This window comes from Muscardinus avellanarius, assembly GCF_963383645.1.
Source record: "Muscardinus avellanarius genome assembly, chromosome: 2".
NCBI lineage: Eukaryota > Metazoa > Chordata > Mammalia > Rodentia > Gliridae > Muscardinus > Muscardinus avellanarius.
This window is the reverse complement of record NC_137787.1, coordinates 119,137,216-119,159,955: the sequence shown is the minus strand read 5'-3', so window position 1 is coordinate 119,159,955 and position 22,740 is coordinate 119,137,216. Positions and strand designations below refer to the sequence as shown.

The 22,740-nt window shown below is 43.3% G+C and overlaps 1 protein-coding gene across 1 annotated transcript in view; it reads right to left on the bottom strand.

Moving 5' to 3' along the window:
* Positions 1–17,855, bottom strand: part of MPHOSPH8 (M-phase phosphoprotein 8) — a gene marked incomplete at both ends in the record, with an annotated part of 50,572 nt that extends 32,717 nt beyond the window's left edge. The window contains 2 exons of the mRNA XM_080689415.1: positions 4,327–4,482; positions 17,643–17,855. Of these exons, the coding sequence (XP_080545541.1) occupies positions 4,327–4,482; positions 17,643–17,855 (369 nt within the window). The remainder of the gene's footprint in view (positions 1–4,326; positions 4,483–17,642) is intronic.
* Between the last annotated feature and the right edge of the window lie 4,885 nt (positions 17,856–22,740).

Genomic DNA, 22,740 nt, shown 5'->3' with positions numbered 1-22,740 from the left:
TTCGAACCTGCGCGATCCTCCTGTCTCTGCCTCCCGAGCGCGGGGATTACAAGCCTGCGCCACCACGCCCGGCTTCATTCTTTATTTTGAAACTGGGTCTCACTGAGTTGCAGAGGGCCTCACTAAGTAGCTGAGGCTGTCTGTGAACCGCGATCTTCCAGTCTCAGCCTCCCGAATGCTGGGATTACAAGTGTGCGCCACCACGCCCAGCTACAAAATCAATTTAAAGTTTTTGAAATATGTGTACCAGTTTAACATTTCAATCTTTCAATCTTCTCCTTCAATCTTTTTTTGAAACTGCAGAGGACAGAACTTTGACTTAAGCAGAGTTCCTCCAATCACTTATTCTTGTCTACCATCAGGAAGAGCTACAACAAAGCAATAAAATAGCGAAGACTTTAAGTATGAAGTGAAAAAACAAGAGTTGGATAATCAGCCCAAGAATAATTTTAAATGAATTAACATTTTTACCTTCAAAAATTGATCCAAAGCTGGGCATGGTGGCACACGCCTATAATCTCAATACTTGGGAAACTGAAACAGGAGGATCACAGGTTCAAGGAGAGCTTCAGTAACTTAGCAAGACTTTCAGCAACGTAGCATAACCTATTTAAAAATAATTAAAAATAAAACAGGAGTTGGGCTTGATGGCACACACTTGTAATCCCAGAGAGGCTGATATAAGAGGATCCGGGTTCATGGCCAGCCTCAGCTGCTTAGTGAGGCCTTCCACAACTTAGTGTGACCCTGCTTCAAAATAAAGAAGGGTTCAATCCCAGCACCACAATAAATAAATAAATAAATAAATAAGGCTGGGGGTGTAGCTTGGAGATAGAATGTCCATGAGTTAAATCCCCAGTATCAAGAAAGAAAGAAAGAAAGAAAGAAAGAAAGAAAGAAAGAAAGAAAGAAAGAAAGAGGGAGGGGAGGGAGAAGAGTGATATATGATATACAGGCTGCACATGGTACAACAGGCCTATAATTCCAGCCACTTGGGAAGCCAAGGCAGGAAGATTACCAACTTGAAGGCCAGCCTATGCAACTAAGCAAGAGCCTGTCTCAAAGTAAAATAAAAAGGGCAAGGGATATAGCTCAGTGGCAGAGAACTTGCCTAACATATCCAAGGCCCAGTGCTTGGGAGGCTGAGACAGGAGGACCACACAGGTTCGAAACCAACCTCAGCTACTAAATGAGGCTCTCAGCAACTTACTGAGGCCCTGTTTCCAAATAAAGTATAAAATAGGTCTGGGAGTATATCCCAGAGGTAGAAAAGCCCCTGGGTTCCACCCACAGTACCACACACAAACAAACAAACAAACAAACAACAAAATAAAATAGGGCTGGAGGTGTAGCATGGAGGTAGAATGCCTCTTGGAAGCTGGGTATGGTGGTACATGCTTGTAATTCCAGCAACTGGAAGGCTGAGACAGGAGGATCCTAGTTCATGGACAGCCTCAGCTACTTAGTGAGGCCCTTTGCAACTCAGTGAGACCTTGTTTCAAAAATAAAGAATAGAGCCGGGTGTGGTGGCACACGCTTGTAATTCCCGCACTTGGGAGGCAGAGACAGGAGGATCCTGCAGGTTCAAAGCCCGTTGCTGGTTTAAGAGACCCTGTTTCCAAATAAAAATTTAAAAAATAGGTCTGGGAGTAGCCCAGAGAAGGGTTTCCAGGAACCCCAGTACCACCACCAAAAAAAAAAAAAAGAAAGAAAGAAAGAAAGAAAGAAAGAAAGAAAGAAAGAAAGAATAAAAAATAGGACAGGAGGTGTAGCATGGAAGTAGAATTCCCCTGGGTCCATCCCCAGTACCAACAAAAAAAAAAAAAAAAAAAAAAAAAAAAAAAAAAAAAAAGAATGCTCTTCTTGGTTCAATCCCTAGTACCACGTACACACATTTAAAAATAGCGTCATACCTGTAGTCATAACATGTAACTTGCAAAAAATGTAACCAAGAAAGATTGTTTTGAAACAGGGCTTCACTAGTGACTGAGGCTGTCCATGAACCGCGACACTCCTGTTTCAGCCTTCCAAATGCTGGGATTACAAGCGTGCGCCACCACGCCCGGCACAACATACTTTTATATTTAACCTGTGTTGTAAACATATACTTTAGCCAGGCGTGGTGGCGCACGCTTGTAAACCCTGCGCTTGGGAGGCGGAGACAGGAGGATTGCACAGGTTCAAAGCCAGCTGTGCTGGCTTAAGAGACCCTGCTTCCAAATAAAAATATAAAAACTAGGTCTGGGAGTGTAGCCTGGAGGTAGAAGGGCTTCCAGGAACCTCAGTACCACCACCACCAAAAAAAAAAAGTATGTTGTAAGCCGGGCATGCACACACCTGTAATCCAGGACTTGGAAGGCTGACAGAGGAGGATCACAGGTTTGAGGACAGTCTCAGCAAGTAGTGAGACATTCAGTAACCTAGAGAAACCCTGTTTCAAAATAAAAATAAGCTGGGCATGGTGGTGGATGCTTGTAATCCCAGCCTGGTGTGGCCAGAGGAGTTAGGTCACTGGGGATGTGGCCTTAGGGACTATGCTTGTGTCCTTGAATCCCTGGCTCTCTCTCTTGCTAGAGAATACAGCCCTTGCTCTCCTTGTCTCTCTACCTCTCACCCCATGCCTGAGCTCTGGACTCAACCCCTGAGCTTCGAACCTGCACGATCCTCCTGTCTCTGCCTCCCAAGTGCGGGGATTACAAGCGTGTGCCACCACGCCTGGCCCTATGTTACTCTTAAAGAAAAATATTAACCAACACTTTAGAGTGTTGTGAGCTAGAGACATAGCTCAGAGGTGGAGCACTTGCCTAGCATGCATGAAGCCCTTGGTTCAATCCCCAGTATTGCAAGAGGAAAAGAAAAAAAAAAAAAACTTATGCCTGCCTTACTTTGAATATTAAGGCAAGGCCCATGGCTGAGTGTGGTGGTGCACATCTATAATCCCAGTACTTGGGAGACTGAGACAGGAAGATCACAGGTTCAAGGCCAGTCTTAGCAACTTATCAAATCTCTCAGCAATGTAGTAAGATCCTGTTTCAAAATAAAAAATAAGAGCTTGGGATATATCTCGGAGAGAGAGAACACTCCTGCACTCAGTTCCCAATACCACATACATTACACACAGAAAAAGGTTTGATATTCAGTAGTTTCAGCCATCTAAAAGGTAGAACATTTATTTATTTATTAATTATTTATGCGGTACTGGGGATGGAACCCAGGGGCATTCTACCTCTGAGCTACACCCCCAGCCCTAGTTTTTACTCTTTATTTTGAAACAGGGTCTCACTGAGTTACAAACGGCCTCAATAAGTAGCTGAGGTTGGCTGCGAACTGTGATATTCCTGTCTCAGCCTCCCAAATGCAGGGATCACAAGCATGCGCCACCAAGCCCAGCTAATGTAGAACCTTTAGGAAGTGGAACCTAATGGGAAGTCCTTAGGTCCTTGGGTAGGTGTACCCTCACAAATGACTCTGGGTCCTGTTTCCTGGCTTATAGGGCAAGTAATTTGCATCTCTACATGCTGCCTACCTCTGCCATCCAGTATCTCCCCCATTAAGGAAGCCAAGAATGGGTCAGCCTGACTTAGAATGGAACCTACATTATGTAAGCCAAAATAAACCTTTTCTATTTATAATTTGATTATCTCAGGCATTTTATTAGTGTTAGCTAACACAATGTCCAAATTATACTTTTTAACTAAAATCAGATTGTGCACAGAAAGGTTAGCGAAAATCACTGAAAACAATCTGTGAGAACAAATAATATATATAAAATTCACACTAGAGAGTGTTATACATTTGGGAGGCTGAGACAGGAGATTGCGGTTCGCTGAAAGCCTCAGCTACTACTTAGTGAGGCCCTTTGCAACTCAGTGAGACTCTGTTTCAAAATAAAGAATAAAAACTAGAGCTGAGGGCGTAGCTCAGAGGTAGAATGCCCCTCGGTTTCATCCCCAGTACCAAAAAAAAAAAACAAAACAAAAACAGTGTTATAGAACTGGTGTGGTGGCACATGCCAATAATCTCAATACTTGAGAGTCTGAGACAAGAGGATTGCAGGTTTGAGGACAGCATCATAAATATAGTGAGACTTTCTATAACCTAGTAAGACCCTGTTTTTAAACAACAACAACAAAAAGTAGGGTATGTATCTCTGAGGTAGAATGCCCCTGGGTTCAATCTCTAATACTCCACACCACACCCCTCCCATGAATACATATTTTGTGTTTTATTAATTTTAAATTATTTATCACACATAGTTCATATCAGTACAATTTACAGTAAGTTTATGTGTGGAAAGGCAAGAAACAAACAAGTGGTAAAACATACCTGAAGGTCTTTTTTGACTGTTCTAGCTTTGTTCTCCGCAACTTTCTTCCTGAATTCCAGAAGCACTTCTTTGCAGTCCTCCAGGTGGACCTCAGGCTCCCAGGTGTCATCATCGGATGTGTACCCTTTCCATCGAACTTTATAGAGGATTTTACCCTGTGGCATAAATTGAAAACAGGCAAAAAGAACATATTACTGACTGATTAAATTTCAAAACACAGCTGAGGCTGGGAGTGGTGGCGCACGCTTGTAATCCCAGCATTTGAGAGGCTGAGACTGGAGGATCGCAGTTCGTGGACAGCCTCAGCTGCTTAGTGAGGCCCTCTGCAACTCAGTGAGACCTGGTTTCAAAATAAAGAATAAAAAATAGGGCAGGGGGTGTAGCTTGGAGGTCGAATGCCCCTGGGTTCCATCCCCAGACCTGCAAAATAAAATAAAATAAAATAAAGAACAAAAAATAGGGCTGGGGTGTGGCTCAGAGGTCAAATGCCCCTGGGTTCCAATCCCAGTATTGAAAAAAAAAAATTCAAAACACAAATTGCTGAGAACACATAAAAACTTGAAGAAATGCTCCTAAATGAAAATTAACATCACATTATAAAGTATGTATTTTCAGATCTTGAGGCAAGTGGTTTAAGAAAAGTACCATTGGTCTATCTTTAATAAGTAGAAAACTAAAGGTCATTTGGTGGTGTACTACTGTAATCCCAGTTCTTGGGAGGCTGAGACTGGAAGATAGCAGGTTCGAGGACAGCCTCAGCAATGTAACAAGACTCAGCAACCTAGCAAGCCCCTGTTCAAAAACAAAAGTAATGGTGGGCGTGGTGGCATACCATTGTAATCCTAGTACTTGGAATGTTGAGACAGGAGGATTGCAGGTTCCCGGCCAGCCTTAGCTAAAACCCTCTGCAACTTAGTGAGACCCTGTTTCAAAATGAAGAATAAAGCTGGTGTGGTGGCCCACACTTGTAAATCCAGTACTCGGGAGGCTGAGACAGAAGGATCACAGGTTTAAGGAAAGCCTCAGCAACTTAGTGAGGCTCCTGTAACTTAGTGAGACCCTGTTTCAAAAATAAATAAATAAATAAATAAATAAATAAATAAAAACAGAGCTGGAGGTGTATCTCAGGGGTAGAATGCTCTTATATTCTATTCCCAACACCACAAAAAATAAAATAAACTAGGGCTGGGGGTATAGCTCAGAGACAGAATACCCCTGGGTTTAACTCCCAGTATAAATAAATAAATAAATAAATAAATAAATAAATAAAATACAGCTGGTATGTAGCTTAGAAGTACAATGCCTCTCGGTTCCATTCCCAGTACCCTAAAAGAAAAGGAAAACTATTAAACTGTGCATGGTGGTACATATCTGTAATCCCAAAGACAGTTTTAATTATATATATATATATATATATATATATATATATATATATATATGTGTGTGTGTGTGTGTGTGTGTATATATGTATATATATGTATATATGTATATATATATGTATATGTATACACACACACACACGTCTTAAGTATTTCTGATTAGGGTATAGAATAAATTCCCCAACAGGATTTCAATGAGGTAAAAAAAAAAACATAGCTAGCCAGTGTAGTGGCATACGCCTATAATCCCAATACTTAGGAGGCTGAGGCAGCAGGATTACAGGTTTATGATCAGCCTTGGCAATTAAGCAAGATCCTCTGCAACTTAGTGAGACCCTGTTTCAAAATTAAAAAAAAATAATAACTAAAAAAAATTAAAACCAAAATAGGACTGGGGGAGTAGCTCAGAGGTATAATGCCCCTGGATTCAAACCCTAGTATCAGGGGGAAAAAAAACCATCAGCCATTGCCAGGTGTGGTGGCATATACCTGTAATCCCAGTATTTGGAGGTTGAAAAAAAGAACAAGTCTGAGGCCATCCTCAGCAACTTAGACTGTTAAAAAAAAAAAAGGAGTCAGGTGTGGGTACACAATTTTAATTCCAGGTTTTGGAAGGCTGAGACAGGAGGATTGCATGGGTTTGAAGCCAGCCTCAACTACTTAGTGAGGCTCTCAGCAACTTAGTGAGACCCTGTTTCCAAATAAAGTACAAAATAGGTCTGGGAGGATAGCCTGGAGGTAGAAGGCCCCTGGTTGCATTCCTAATACCACAAAACAAAACAAAACAAAACAAAAACATGGGGCTGAGGGTGTAGGTTAGAGATAGAATGTCTCTGAGTTAATCCTTAGTACCACCCCCAAAATGCTATTTAACTGTTAAAACACACTACCAAATACCTTCCAGAAAAGATGCTCCAACTTTCACTTGCATCAACACAAAAGTCCACCTCTATCAGGAATCAACAAACTAGCAGGGCCTGCATCCTAATTTTGCTCATTTTGGGAGTTAAGAATGGCTTTACTTTTTTTTCAGGCCTGGGGATGGAACCCAGGGTTATGCTTGTAATCCCCTCACTTGGGAGGCGGAGACAGGAGGATCGCGCAGGTTCGAAGCCAGCCTTGCTGGCTTAAGAGACCCTGTTTCAAAAATATAAAAAAATAAGCCAGGCGTGGTGGTGCACGCTTGTAATCCCCGCGCTTTGGAGGCAGAGACAGGAGAATCGCGCAGGTTTGAAGCCAGCCGCGCACGCTGGTTTAGGAGACCCTGTTTCCAGATAAAAAATATAAAAATAGGTCTGGGAGTGTAGCCTGGAGGTAGAAGGGCTTCCAGGAACCCCAGTACCACCAAAAAAAAAAAAAAAAAAGAACAAAAAAATAGGGCTGGGGGTGTGACTCAGAGGTAGAATGACCCTGAGTTCCATCCCTAGTACTGCAATAAATAAATAAATAAATAAATAAATAAATAGTTGGGCATGGTGGTGCACACTTGTAATTCCAATACTTGGCAGGCTGAGACAGGAGGATTAGAGGTTCACAGCCAGCCTCAGCAACTTAATGAGGCCCTCCACAACTTAGTGAGGCCTTGTTTCCAAATAAAAAATAAAATTAGTCAAGAGCTGGGCGTGGTGGCGCACACTTGTAATCCCAGCATTTGGGAGACTGAGACAGGAGAATCGCAGTTCGCGGACAGCCTCAGCTACTTAGTGAGGCCCTCTACAACTCTGTTCCAAAATAAAGATTAAAAAATTGGGCAGGGAGTGTAGTTTGGAGGTCAAATGCCTCTGGGTTCTATCCCCAAACCTTCAATAAATAAATAAATAAATAAATAAATAAATAAATAAAATTGGTCTAGTGATATAGCTCGAAGGTACTGTCAAAATATTTGCATTTATTAGCTTATTTAATCTTTATAACCACCCTATCAAGTAGGTGGTTTTACTCATTTTATGTATGAGAAAGTTGAAGCTTCTGGATAGATTAAATAACTAGTCAAGATCACACATCTAATGAGCAGTTCAGCTAGAACTCAAACCCTGAAGCTTATCCCAGAGCCTGTGTCCACCTCGCTTCCCCACTATAAGAGCAGTATGTGTCCATGTCTGAAGTAGGCAAGGGCCTGGGGCCTGGGTGTTTCACTGGGGAAGTTCTTAAGAGAGAAGATCACTGTTTGAAAGAAGGAAGGTTTGACATGACAATGTACTTCTACAATGACAACAGTGAACACTAACTTTTTTTTGCTTGTTGAGGTGTTGAGGATTGAACCCACCTTGTTGAGGTGTGGTGCTGAGAATTAAACCCAGGGGCATTCTACCTCTGAACTATACCCCCATCCCTATTTTACTTTTTATTTGAAAACAGGGTCTATCTGGGCATGGTAGCACACACTTGTAATCCCAGTACTTGGGAAGCTGAGACAGAAGGATCTGGGTTCGTAGCCAGCCTCAGCTAGTGAGGCCCTCCGCAACTTAGTGAGACCCTGTTTCACAATAAAGAATAAAACGTCAGGCATGGTGGCACATGCTTGTAATCCCAGCATTTGGGAGGCTGAAACATGAGGATCATGGTTAGGGCAGCCTCAGTTACTTAGATCTTTTGCAACTCAGTGAGACCTTGTTTCAAAATAAAAAATAAAAGCTCAGAGGTAGAATTCCCCTGGGTTCATCTCCAGTTAGAAATGCCCCTGGGTTCAATCCCTAGTACCACAAAAAAAAGAAAAAAAAAAAAAAAAAGCAAGCAGGGTCTAAGTTGTTGAGGCTGGCTTCAAACTTGAGATCCTCCTGTCTCAACCCCCAAGCACTGGGATTACTGAGGTTAGGGTCACTTACCAAAAGTCACCTGACTTCTGCTCTATGCCATACCTACTTGTAGAACTACCATTAAGCTATTTACATCTTTTCTGTAAAAAAGTATTACATGCCTACTTTTATTACTCTTATTTAACAGAGTACTAAAAGATCTAGCCAGAAATTTGGTAAAAAAAACTTAATAAAAACTAGGCATAGCCAGGCATGGTGTCATACGGTTGTAATCCCAGTACTTGGGAGGCCGAGACAGGAGGACTACAGATTCAAGGCCATCCTCAGATACACAGTAAGGACCTCCACAACTTTAGTGAAACCCTGTTTTAAAATAAAGAATGAAGCTGGGCGTATTGGTGCATTCTTGTAATCCAAATACTTGGGAGGTGAGACAGGAGGATCGCACAGGTTCGAAGCCAGCCTCAGCTACTTAGTGGGGCTCTCAGCAAATTAGTGAGGCCCTGTTTCCAAATAAAATTAAAAAAAAAAATAGGGCTGGGGTGTGGCTCAGAGGTAGAATGTCCCTGGGTTCCATCCCCAGTACTAAATAAACAAATAAATAAATAAATAAAATAAAATAAGACACTGGGTGTAGTGGCACACACTTGTAATCCCAGTACTTGAGAGGCTGAGACAGGAGGATCACAGGTTTGCAGCCAGTGTCAGCAACTTAGGCCCTCTGTAACTTAATAAGACCCTGTCTCAAAATAAAATAGGGCTGAAGGTGTAGCTCAGAGGCAGACCCCCCCATTAAATAAAAATAAAAATAAAAATAAAAAGGGATTGGCAGCTGGGCATGGTGGCGCACACTTGTAATCCCAGTATTCGGGAGGCTGAGACCAGAAGATCACGGTTCGCGGACAGCCTCAGCTACTTAGTGAGGCCCTCTGCAACTCAGTGAGACCCGGTTTCAAAATAAAGAATAAAAAATAGGGCAGGGGGTGTAGCCTGGAGGTCGAATGCCCCTGGGTTCCATCCCCAGACCCACAAAATATTAAAAAATTAAAAATAATAAAAAGGGATTTGGCTATATACCTCAGTGGTAGTACACCCCTGATTGATCCCTACTATATCCCCCAAGAAAGGAAAAATCCATGCTAAGTAAATTAAAGATGACCTAAAATAAGTAGAACATCCTGCATTCTAAGGTAGAAAGACTGCATATTGTTAAAATATCTCCACCCAAAATAATGTACAAATTCAGTGCAATCTCTATCAAAATTCCAGAAGTCTTTCCAGGGACAGTGGCACACACTGTAACCCCAGTACTTGGGAGGACCAGACAGGAGGATAACAGGTTCAAAGCCAGCCTCAACAGCTTAGCCAGACCCCGTTTCAAAGTTAAATTTTTTTTTTTTTTTAAAAAAAAGGTTGGGAATATAGGCCGGGCATGGTGGTGCACCCTTGTAGTCCCCGCGCTTGGGAGGTGGAGACAGGAGGATCGCGCAGGTTCGAAGCCAGCCTTGCTGGCTTAAGAGACCCTGTTTCCAAATAAAAAAGTATAAAAATATTCTGGGAGTGTAGCCCAGAGGTAGAAGGGTTTCCAGGAACCCCAGTACTACCAAAAAAAAAAAAAGGTTAGAAATATAGCTTGTAGACAGAATGCCCAAGTTCAATCCCCAGTACCCAAGGGGGTGGAGGGGATGTGGAATCAGAACATATAAACAATTCCTATGACACACAAATAATATATGCACTACAATTCAAACATAAGCAGAAGACTGGAACAGACATTTCTCCAAAAATACAGGAACTACCAACAAGCAAAGATGCTCAACCTCATTAATCCTTAGGGAGAGACAAATAAAAATACAAAGTAAGATACCACTTCATACCTAGTTACTGAATTAACAACAAAATAAAAAGTTTTGGTAAGGACAGAGAAATTGGAACCTTGTAATCTAGGTGTTGGAACTGTAAAATGGTACTGCTACTATGGAAAAGAGTTTCTCAAAAAGTTAAACATAGAATCATTCTATGACCCAGGAATTCCACATAAATGTATATACCCAAGGAATTGAAGAGGGACTCAAATAGATATGTGTACACCAATGGTGATCTTAACATTATTCATAAAAGCCAGAAAGAGAAGCAACCCAAGTGTCCATCGATGGATTCATGGATAAACAGATACAGAATATACAGTGGGAAATTATTTAGCCTTAAAACATAAGAGAGGCTGAGCATGGGGGTGCATGCTTGTAATCCTAGTGTAAAAAGATGCGACGGGTCCCATCGGCGCACAGATACACGCAGGAAACTGATATAAATGATATGCATGCTTTTATTGGTCCCCGCTCCCGCGGGGGCGGAATCCCATGCGAGCGGAGCTCCTGTCTCCCTGTGTGCGCCTGTGCCGCGCTTCGCTCTGTGTGTTAGCAGCAGCTGCCTTAAATCGAGGGGAGTGGTCTCCTCTGGGAATCACGGAGCTCCGCCTCCTAGCTTCCGGCCCCGCCCCCTGCGGGGCAGCGGCTCAAACCTTTCACCTAGTACTTGGGAAGGCTGAGACAGGAGTGTATTAGTATTGGGAAGAGGTTTTAAAATGTATTAATATATCAGTATTGGGAAAGATTTCCAATTTTAAAAATATATCTTTTTTTTTTACTAAGAAAGCCAGGGCTAGCTAGCAGGAAGGGGACTTGTAATTTACATTTTAAAAGAGAAAAAAGGCTGGAGCCAGAGAGGGGAGGAAATCCCAGATCCTGGAGAAACAAGTTCACACATCTTGGGGGATGAAACAAAAGGTATAGGCCTGTGTTTGGAGACAGGATGGCTCCCCCCCAAAAAACAAAACAAAACAAAACAAAACAAAACAAAACAAAAACCGGCTGCAGAGATAGCAGAAGCAGAGCCAGGGGCTGGAGATAAGGGGGTAGCATTATCTCCAGATCAAAAGACCTGCCACGGACTTGGTCGGGATAAAACAGTAAACTGGAGTTCTTTGGCATTTTCATTTGAATTGCCCCCCTGTGCCCCTCTCCGGCACAGGGCTGTAACTATCTCTATATTTCTATCTTTGTAATAAACTTCTTTAAATCTTCAGCAGCTGTCCAAGCGATGAATATTTATTCTTAGCTTAGGACAAGAATCCACGGTTTTTCTGTTTGTCTGTTTGTGTGGTGGTGGTGGGGGAATTACTTCTCCCCACACATACCACGCACATTTCACCCCGCAACAAGGAGGATCACAAGTTAGAAGACAGCCTCAGCAATTTTTTTTTTTTTTTTTTTGGTGGTACTGGGGTTTCTGGAAACCCTTCTATCTCCGGGCTACACTCCCAGATCTATTTTTTTTTAATATATTTTTATTTGGAAACAGGGTCCCTTAAGCCAGAGTGGCTGGCTTCGAACCTGTGCGATCCTCCTGTCTCTGCCTCCCAAGCGCGGGGATTACAAGTGTGCGCCACCATGCCTGGCCAGCCTCAGCAATTTAAGTGAGGCTCTCAGCAACCTAGTGAGACTCTGCTTCCAAATAAATAAAATCAGTTTGGGAGTAGCTAGTAGGCAGAATTACTCTGGGTTCAATTCCCAGTAAAACACACATACACACACACATAGACACACACACATAGACACACACACACACAAAATCCTGACACATGCCACAACATATCTCTATCTTGAAAATATGCTAAGTGAAATAAGCTAGACACAAGAAAATAAGTATTTACTATCTCACATATATGAGGGACCTAGAATAGGCAACTTTATTAAGAAAGAAAGTAGATTAAAAAGCTGGGAGCTGGGTGTGGTGGCGCACGCTTGTAATCCCAGCATTTGGGAGGCTGAGACTGGAGGATCGCAGCTGAGGCGGACAGCCTCAGCTACTTAGTGAGGCCCTTCACAACTTAGTGACACCCTGCTTCAAAATAAAGAATAAAAAATAGGGCAGTGGGTATAGCTCAGAGGTCAAATGCCCCTGGATTCCAACCACAGACCCGCAAAAAAAAAAAAAAAAAAAAAAAAAAAAAAAGCTGGGTGTTGTGGCACACATCTGTAATCCCAGTATTAGAAGGTTTAGACAGAAGAAATATAGGTTTGAGACCAGCCTCAGCAATTTAGCAAAACGTCGTTTCAAAACAAAAAATAAAATAAGGTTAGGAGTGTGGCCCAAGGGTAGAATGCCCCCGGGGTCCAAGTGTCAGCACCAAACAAAACAAACAACAACAACCAAAAAAACCCAAGAAAGTAGATTAAATGTTTCCAGGGACTGGCAGGATGTGGGCAAAAAGAATGGAAAGTTACTGTTTGAGGGTTAGAGTCTCTGGGATGAAAAGTTTCTGTAAATAGAGGTGATGGTTATAGGACACAGTGAATATAACTAATGCCACTGAATTGTATGCTGAAAATGGTTACGTAAACTGGCCCAGTTGTGCACACCTGTAATCCCAGTACTTAGGAGGTTGAGACAGGAAGATTCCAGGTCCCAGCCAACCTCAGCAACTTATGAGATCTTATTTTAAAATAAAAATAAAAGGCCGGGCGTGGTGGCGCACGCTTATAATCCCTGCACTTGGGAGGCTGAGACAGGAGGATCACGCAGGTTTGAAGCCAGCCTCGGCTACTTAGTGAGACCCTGTTTCCAAATAAAGTATAAAATAGGTCTGGAAGTATAGCCCAGAGGTAGAAAGCCTCTGGGTTCCACCCCCAGTACCACCAAAAATAAATAAATAAATAAATAAATAAATAAATAAATAAATAAATAAATAAAAAAAAATAAAAATAAAGAACCAGGCGGGGTGGCGCTCCCCTGTAATCCCAATACTGAGAGACTGAGACAGGAGGATCACAGGTTTGTGGCCAGCTTTGGCTACTTTATTGAGGCCCTCTGCAACTTAGTGAGACGCTGTTTCAAAATAAAGAATAAAAAATTGGGCTGGAGATGTAGCTTGGAGGCAGAATGCCCCTGGGTTCCATTCCCAGAACTGCAAAAAAATAAAAAAAATAAATAATAAAAATAAAGGCTAGAGGTATAGCTCAGAGGCAGAATGTCCCCAGGTTCAATCTCCAGTACCACAAAACAGTTACTTATGTGTTGTGTCTTTTGCCCATTTCCTTGTTCATCTAAAATAATTTTTCATTCTTTTCAACATCTGCTTGATTTTATTCATACCACCTTCAAGGCAATCAACTTTCCAAGAAAACTGAAGCCAGGTTCATGAGCCTGTAGCCTCAGCTACTGGGAGCCCAAGGTAGAAGGAACTGAAACTTGAGCCCAGGATTCCAAGACCAGCTTGGGGAACATAGCAAGAAGCTCTCTCCAAATAAAAAACAAATAAATAAAATACACTACAAGCTGATTACCAAGACCTGATCTCTGCCATTTTACCCTCAGTCATACCCATATACTGCCCTTCTATCATTCTATTTGTGATGCAACAATACTGTCTTATGATTTAATACTAGAAAGTAAGACAGTGTTTGTAACCACATGAAAATGTATACATATTCTGTTTAGCAAAAAAAAAAAATAACTTGTAAGGACATATGTGAAGGTGTAGTTAGAACTGAAGACATACCCAGGCATGGTGGCACATACTTAGTAAGATAAAAGGGTCTCAAGTGTGAGGCCAGCCTCAGGAACACAAGGCCCTCTGCAACTTGGTGAGATCCTATTTCAAAATAAACAGTATTGCCGGGCGTGGTGGCGCACGCTTGTAATCCCCGCGCTTGGGAGGCGGAGACAGGAGGATCGCGCAGGTTCGAAGCCAGCCGCGCTGGCATAAGAGACACTGTCTCAAAAATATAAAATAGGTCTGGGAGTGTAGCCCAGAGGAAGAAGGGCTTCCAGGAACCCCAGTACCACCAAATAAATAAATAAATAAATAAAATAAAAAAATAAACAGTATGACTGGGGGTGTAGCTTGGAGGTAGAATATCCCTGGGTTCCATCCCTAGTAGCATACACAAACACAAAAAAAGTATACAGCAAAACTTATATAACTATAAAGAGGAAAAGACTAAATTTTCAATAAAAACTGAAGCTCTAAACACATCTCTCCAGTATAACAGACACAAAATACAGATAAAAGAAAAAACAGAACACAGACTATCTGAAACATCACAAGTAGCAAATCTATTAGATTAATTCCACCCATCAACCATTTTTAGAAGTTACACCTTCAACATTTACTAAAAAAAGACCAATACAGTATTGAGAGTGGTGGTGCACACTTGTAATCCCAATGCTTGGGAGGCTGAGAAAGGAGGATCACAGGTTTGTGGCCAGCCTCACTCACCTACTTAGTGAGGCTCTCTGCAACTTAGTAAGACCCTGTTTCAAATTAAAGAATAAAAAAAGGGTTAGGGTTGTAGTATGGAGGTAGAATGCCTTTGGGTTCAATCCTTAGTACCTCCAAAAAAAAAAAAAAAAAAAATAGAGCTCAGATGTAGCCCTGGGTACCACAAACACAAAAAACAAAATATCCTGGACCAGAGAATGTTTCAGAGCTTAAGGTGGTAGGGCATATCTATACGCAGCTACACGGGAGGCTGACATAGGAGGCTCAGAAGTTGAAGGCCAACCTGGGCAATTCAGTGAGATTCTGTCTCAAAATAAAAAACAATATGCCGTTCGTGGTCATACATGCTTGTTATCCCAGCATTCGGGAGTCTGAGACAGCTCAGCTACTTAGTGGGATACTCAGCTACTTAGTGAGGCCCTTGCAACTCAGTACGACCCTGTTTCAAAATGAAGAATAAAAAATAGGGCAGGGGGAGTAGCTCAGAGGTCGAATGCCCCTGGGTTCCATCCCCAGACCCTCAAAAAAAAAAAAAAAAAAAGAAACCAGCCTCCACAACTTAAGACTCAGACTCAGCAACCTAGCAAGACCCTGTTTAAAGGCCTGGGAAGCAGGGTATGGTGGCACACTCCTGTAATACCAGTATTTGGGAGGCTGAAACAGGAAAATCTCAGGTGTGAAGCCAGCCTTAGCAATTCAGAGGCTCTCAGTAATTTAGCAAGACCCTGTTTTTGTTTGTGTGTGTGTCTGGTACTGATGACTGGACGAGAGAATTCTCCATCAGTACTACTCCCCCAGCCCAATTTTTCTTTTTCTTTTTTTTTTTTTTTCGGTATTGGGGATTGAACCCGGGGGCATTCTACCTCCAAACTACACCCTCAACCTTTTTTTTTTTTTCAGTACTGAGGATTGAACCTAGGGGCATTCTACCTCCAAGCTACACTCCCAGTCCTATTTTTTTATTCTTTAAATTTTGAAACAGGGTCTCACTAAGTTGTAGAAGACCTCACTAAGTAGCTAAGGCTGGCATCAACCTGCGACCCTCCTGTCTCAGCCTCTCAAGTACTAGGATTTTAAGTGTATGTGCCACTACACTCGGACCCTACACAAGAGACCCTGTTGCAAATGAAAAATAAAAAAGAGCCAGGTAATTGTAGCTCGGTCATAGAATGCCCCTGGGTTCAATTCCCACACACAATAAATAAATAAATAAATAAATAAATAAATAAATAAATAAATAAACAAACGAAAGGATGGATGGGCTGGAGGTGTAGCTCAGAAGTAGAATAGCCCTGGCTGGGTTCAATCCCCAGTACCACAAAATAAGTAAACATAGAAATTAAAACAGCTGGGGATGAAGCTCAGTGGTAAAGTACTTGCCCTGGCATGCATGAGACCCTGGGTTCTATCCCCAGCAGAGAAATGAAATGAGGAGGAAAAAAAGGCACACACATGTTAAATATAAGGCAAAACTATGTTGAGGAATAGATACTTAGGTGATAAAACTTCAAAAGAAAGGTAAGAAAGTAATAAAATAATGACAAGATTCAGATAATGATTCTTTTTCTTTTGGTACTGGGGTTGAACCCAGGGATGGTCTACCTCTAAGTTATACCCTCAGCCCTATCCTATTTCTTATTTTGAAATACAGTCTCACTAAATTGCTCACACGGTCCTCCAACCTGTGATCCTTCTGTCTTAGTAATGGGAATACAGGTGTGCATAACTTGGCTCAGCTCTATTTTTTATTTTGAAACAAAGTCTTACTAAATTCCTGAAGCTGGCCTCCAACCTGTGATTCTGTCTTAGCCTCCTGAACATAAGGATTACAAGGGTGCACCACCATGCCAGGAGATTTTCAATTATTCAACACCCCCTGGACAGAATTTTCCAATGTTAGCAACTGTGCTTAAATTATCTCTGTATAATCAGGACCAAAATGGCACACAAATTGGTAGTTGGTAGAAAAAAAAAAAGGTTGCTGAATGAATGGATAAAAAAACGACTACCAGAAGGCAGAATAAGACAAAAGGGAAATAACAGATAATGAAATTAATACAAGCCAGGCATGGAGGCATATGTTTGTAATCCCATTACTTGGGAGACTGAGACAGGAGAATCGCAGGTTCAAGGCCAGCTTCAGCAACGTAGCAAGAGCCTATTTCGAAAAAAAAAATGTGTCGGGTGTGGTGGCATATGCTTGTAATTCCAGCATTCAGGAGGCTGAGACAGGAGGATCACGGTTCGCAGACTACTTCAACTACTTAGTGAGGCCCTGTGCAACTCAGTGAGACCCTGTTTCAAAATAAATAATAAAAAAAATAGGGCTGGGGGTGTAGCTCAGAGGTAGAATGCCCATGGACTCCATCCCCAGTACCGCATAGATAGATAAATAAATAAATAAATAAATAAATAATAGCCGGCTGTGGTGGTGCATTCCTGTAAACCCAGTACTTGGGAGGATGAAAAAGGGGATCGCAGGTTCCAGGCCAGCCTCACCAATTTAGCGGGAGCCAATTTCCAAATAAAAAATAAATAAATAAAAAGGGCTGGAGATGTAGCTCGGGGGTGAAATGCCCCTGGGTTCAATACCCAGTACCACAAAAAAGGGGGCCGTGGAGTGTAGCCCAAAGGGGGAGGGCTCCTGAACTCCATCACCAGTACCATCCAAAGTTTATTTTTTTAAAAATGCATCTTTATCTTGAGGGCAGATAGGAATTCCTGAACAGGTGAGGATGTTTTCTTCTGGTTCTGCAAACGCTGATGGTGCAGACCTCGCACTCGGATGCATTACTCCACTGACACTCCTTCACAGCCTAGAGGCCGCCCCACTGCCACGGCCCCACCGCCACGCGTCGCACCCCGACCCTCCTCCCGCGCCGCCCAGGCCCTCGTACCCCCTCGGTCTTCATATCCAGAATCTTCTCCACCTCGAACACGTCCTCCCCGTCCTCTTCACTGTCCCCGAGGGCCTCCGTTCCCCGCGCGGCCGAGTCCTCCTCGCCCGCTATGCCGACTCCTTCTTCAAGCGACCCACCACCGCCACTGGCGACTGACACAGCCGCGGCGGTCATACTCGCCCCTTCCGCCACCGACACGGGCGCCGTCATGGTAGGAGATGCACAAACCGCCGAAGAAAACGGCCCGGGACCGCGCACCGCACTCACCCACCTTGGCGGCGTGACGCGGCCTTGAGGAAAACCAGCCAATGGTGGGCTTCGGGCGTCGGAGTGGCGGGCACAGCAACCAATCAGGAGGAGGCAGGCGGCCCGAGGACTCAAAAGAAGCGGGGGACGGAAGCACGCCGAGCCGGAAGCGCACCGCGGGGGCGGGACGAGCCGGCGGGGGCGGCGGCCCGCTGACCTGGAGCGGGGGCGGGGTGGGGAGCGGGGCCGACCCGAGAGATGCCTGGAGCCACCCGCAAGTTGGCCATTTCAGCGTAGGGTACCAACTACTGGAAGTCATACACAGATATACACATACGATTGGGATTGGTTTAACACCTGCAAAGGAACCAATCAACTATAATTCACGTGATTTGTGTGTCTGTGTAGTATTTGGGATTGAACTGAGTGCTTGCTGTTATTAACAACATGATAACTTCTGTGGGTTTTTTGACTTCCACGTGAAAAGAGTTTCAACATGCGCCAGAGAAAAAGGCAAGGCAGAGGTTTTATTTTTTATTTTTTATTTTTTGCAGTATAGGGGATTGGACCCAGAGGCATTCTACCTCTGAAGTAGACCTATTTTTTATTCTCTTTCTTTCTTTCTTTCTTTCTTCTTTCTTTCTTTCTTTCCTTCTATTTTTTACAGTACTAGGGATGGAACTCAGGGGCATTCTACCTCTGAGCTACACCCCAGCCCTATTTTTTATCATTTATTTTGAAACAGGGTCTCACTGACTTGCAAAGGGCCTAAGTTGCTGAGGCTGTCCATGAACCCTGATTCTCCTGTCTCACTGAGTTGCAGAGGGCCTCACTAAGTACCTGAAGCTGTCAGTGAACCTCAGTTCTCTGTCTCAGCCTCCCGGATGCTGGGATTACAAGCTTTGCCACCATGCTCAGCTTATTCTTTATTTTGAAACAAGGTCTCACTAAGTTGCAAAGGTCCTCATCCTCCTGTCTCAGCCTCCCAAGTACTGGGATTACAAGGGTGCGCCACCACACCCCACTCAAGGCAGAGGTTTTAAATTAAGCAAAGTAAAGATACACGTTCAGGCTATCTCAAGAGAGGGTGAGAACAGCCTTGGGGAGAGAGGCCAAGATCTCTAAACATTGTCCAGAGTGTCTCTGAGATACCCAAAATGACCCCTACTGGCACTGGATAAGAAGTCTCTGCCCCTTCAGAGGTACTGAAAGGCTCTTCTAGAGAAAGGGAATGGGCTGGAGGTCTGGCACCTGCCATTATTGCAAAGCACCTGGAGCTGGGCGTGGTGGCACAGGCTTGTAATCCCCGCGCTTGGGAGGCAGAGACAGAAGGATCGCGCAGGTTCGAAGCCAGCCGCGCGCTGGCTTAGGAGACCCTGTTTCCAAATAAAAATGTAAAAATAGGTCTGGGAGTGTAGCCCGGAGGTAGAAGGGCTTCCAGGAACCCCAGTACCACCAAAAAAAAAAAAAAAAAAAAAAAAAAAAGCACCTGGATATTGGATCAAGGACTGTCCCTGAGCAGAGTCCATCTGCTCCTGGGTTGTGCCACCTCTGTAAAGAGGAAACATTGGAAATGTGTTGCCTTCACCTCTGAAGGGAAGTGAGGTCATCTGCTCCCATCATGGCTGCCCTCAAAGACTGAGGATGCCTGCGGCTTGGCAAGGCCCCCTTTGATCAGCCCTCTAACAAGGCTGGATATTGCAATAGAGAAGCCTGGGTGACTCTTGACATGGCAAGATATTGGCTTTCATTAGATATGGGGCTTAGTCCTCTGCTTGCTTTGTCTCTCCTAGGATTCTTTTCTTTTCTTTTCTTTTTTTTTTTTTTTTTTTTTTGCGGGTCTGGGGATGGAACCCAGAGGCATTAGACCTCCGATCTACACCTCCTGCCCTATTTTTTATTCTTTATTTTGAAACCAGGTCTTACTGAGTTGCAGAGGACCTCTCTAAGTAGCTGAGGCTGTCTGCGAACTGCAATCCTCCAGTCTCAGCCTCCCGAATGCTAAGATGACAAGCCTGTGCCACCACACCCAGCTAGGGCCAGTTATTTTAATTTGCCTCTTTTTTCTTTTAGTTTTTTGCCTCTTAAAATTCATCTGCTCCTGCCAGGCGTGGTGGTATACGCTTGTAATTACCACTTGGGAAGCTGAAGCAGGAGGATCGTGCAGGTTTGAAGCCAGCTTCAGCTGGCTTAAGAGAACTCTGTTTCCAAATAAAATATAAAATAGGTCTGGGAGTATAGCCCAGAGGTAGAAGGGTTCCATCCCCAGTACCACCAAAAAAAAAAAAAAAAAATCACCTGCTTCTGCCTGGCAGAGATATCTTGGGTGACAGTAAACCAACTCCTGCTACAGCCATACACCCATCTGCCCATGGACCTCTGACTGCCTGGTCCTGGCCTATAAACCCCTACTCTGCCCTCCTCGGTCAGGAGGAAGTAGTTTGTGAGATTTCAGTGCCTCCTATCACCAAGAGGCCGGGATGCTAGGTCGGAGCAGGGACATTGGCAGCCACCACCTCAGGAAGTTCCAACTGGCTGACGCATAAATCACAGACACAGGTACTGCTACCCGCTTCCAGTTGCCTGATGCATATAACCATGTATACATTTGTCACCTAGTGTTCAACGCCAGTGCCACCTAGTTCTAAGAACTGCAATGCAGACCACTGCTCAAAGATATAACAACCTACCTGCCGGAAAGCCCCCACTCTTCCCCCACCCTCAGAAAACAACCTCATAAAAGTTTCAACCTGCCAACCCCAGGCACGCACTTCACTGGCCCTGCCTTGGACTGGTGAACCTCACCCAGGAGTGCAGAATAAAGTGCCCTTTTCTTTTAACTTGGTCTGCTTGCCTCATTCCCTGGGTCACAACTTTACGCAAATAGCTCTAGATTTTTATAATCTTAGAGAACAGCATTAATAATAAAAAACAAACTTATTACCTGACAGATGATTGTCTCTCTCTTATACAAAAATAAGACATTTACTCAGTTAAGGCAAACAGATATAACAGATGAAACAGATATAACAGATAATAATGAATCTTTCAATGGTACTACACATAGATGACAAAAGTTTTAGTAACAAGATACAAATACAATGCATATTGCATAAAGGGATTAGTTACTGGGTAGCTCACACACAGATATAAAACCCATATACCTTTAACTTATAACCTCTTATGAAATATTTAGCTGAACCTAGATATACAGCACGTTTAGCTCTCTTAAAATTTATAACCTCATTGTTGTGATGGATTTGCAACAAACTAATACAAACATGAAGTCAAGGTATGCTGTTTAGTTTATTGTGAAGTACAAATCCCTATCCTATCAGAAGCCTCAGCCAGGGGACTCTTACCAATCACTTGAGAACAGGTCATTATCCATAGGTCATTCACTGAGGGGCAGCAGCAGGATCTTAAATCACTGTGACACAGGCTTCTGTCACTCACTGATGGGAGAACTCTGTCAATGAGCATCTGACTGTCATCTAGGAATTGCCCAGCAGCTACCAGGGAGTGATCTGGCTGAGCCAGCGTTCCACCTCACAGGCGGTAGGGTAGAGCTCAGAGAGCATCTGACCATTGTCTTGAGGAATTGACCAACAGCTACCAGGGAGTGCTCTGGCCTAGCCAGAGCCTCACAGATGGCAGAGTGGAGCTTAGAAAGTCTCTCTCCACAGCTAGTGGTGGCAGTTTATATACCTTTTGTCCTTGTGTGGCCTAGTCTGATAAAGTATTCTCTGTAGGACATGAATAGTCTTCTGGTGGAATTCCCCTGGCCAAGGCAGTCTTATCTAAGCAGGTAGCACTGTGAAGAAGCAGTGGGTCTCGTTAAAACAGCCACAATCATGTTACATGGAGTATCTGAAGAGTCACAGATATAACAGGAAGAGAATGAGATGGGAAACTAGTAGATGCTATCTGTTTGATAGGTTGGCTTAACCAGCTTGAGCATGGAAAGGTTATGGAATGGTTGATGGGTAATTAAATAAAAAACACCCCATTCAGCATATTGGGGGAAAGGCAAAAGCATATAGAAATAGTAAGGGAGTTTGCCATGAATATTCCACTAAGGAGCATGAAAAGGCTGCTGTGTGCCACCAATGGAAAGGTCAGTTATCTGCAGCCTTGATATGGTAGCAGGGTGTAGCAAAGAGCTTGGGATCGGGATACAAGCCCCATACCAAATACTTGGTGTTCACATGAGGGGAAACATATCTAGGTAAGGAAAAATCATCTACCACCATATAACTTGAGGAAGAGTGGTCAGGGTAATGCTTATGTCATGTATCTAAGGAAATATTTAGAGGGACTGAGAAATCCATAGTAGAGTTATCCATTAGAGAGGTAGGCACATCACATACAAAAAAGATGGATAGACTGGTTGCACAGTGTTCATGTTCAGGAGGAAAAGACCAAGAAGCTACTTTTTTTTGCGGGTTTGAGGATGGAACCCAGGGGCATTCGACCTCTGAGCCACACCCCCTGCCCTATTTTTTTATTCTTTATTTTGAAACTGGGTCTCACTGAGTTGCAGAGGGCCTCACTAAGTAGCTGAAGCTGTCTGCAAATCCCGATCCTCTGGTCTCCTGAATGCTGGGATTACATCCGTGCACCACCACGCCTAGCTAAGAAGCTACCTTTATAGAATTATTAGCAATAGGGTTAAATAAAAGCATACTCAAGCAAGGTAGTGCTGCCAAATCCATATCCTCTGAATTCCATCGACATACCTGTCTTTTGTGAAAGACTAAGGCAGAGCTATCATAGCAGAATGGTTAAGATACTGGGTGGTAGTCAGGAAATAGACAAATATCTCACCACAAAGTAGCTCTCACTAAGT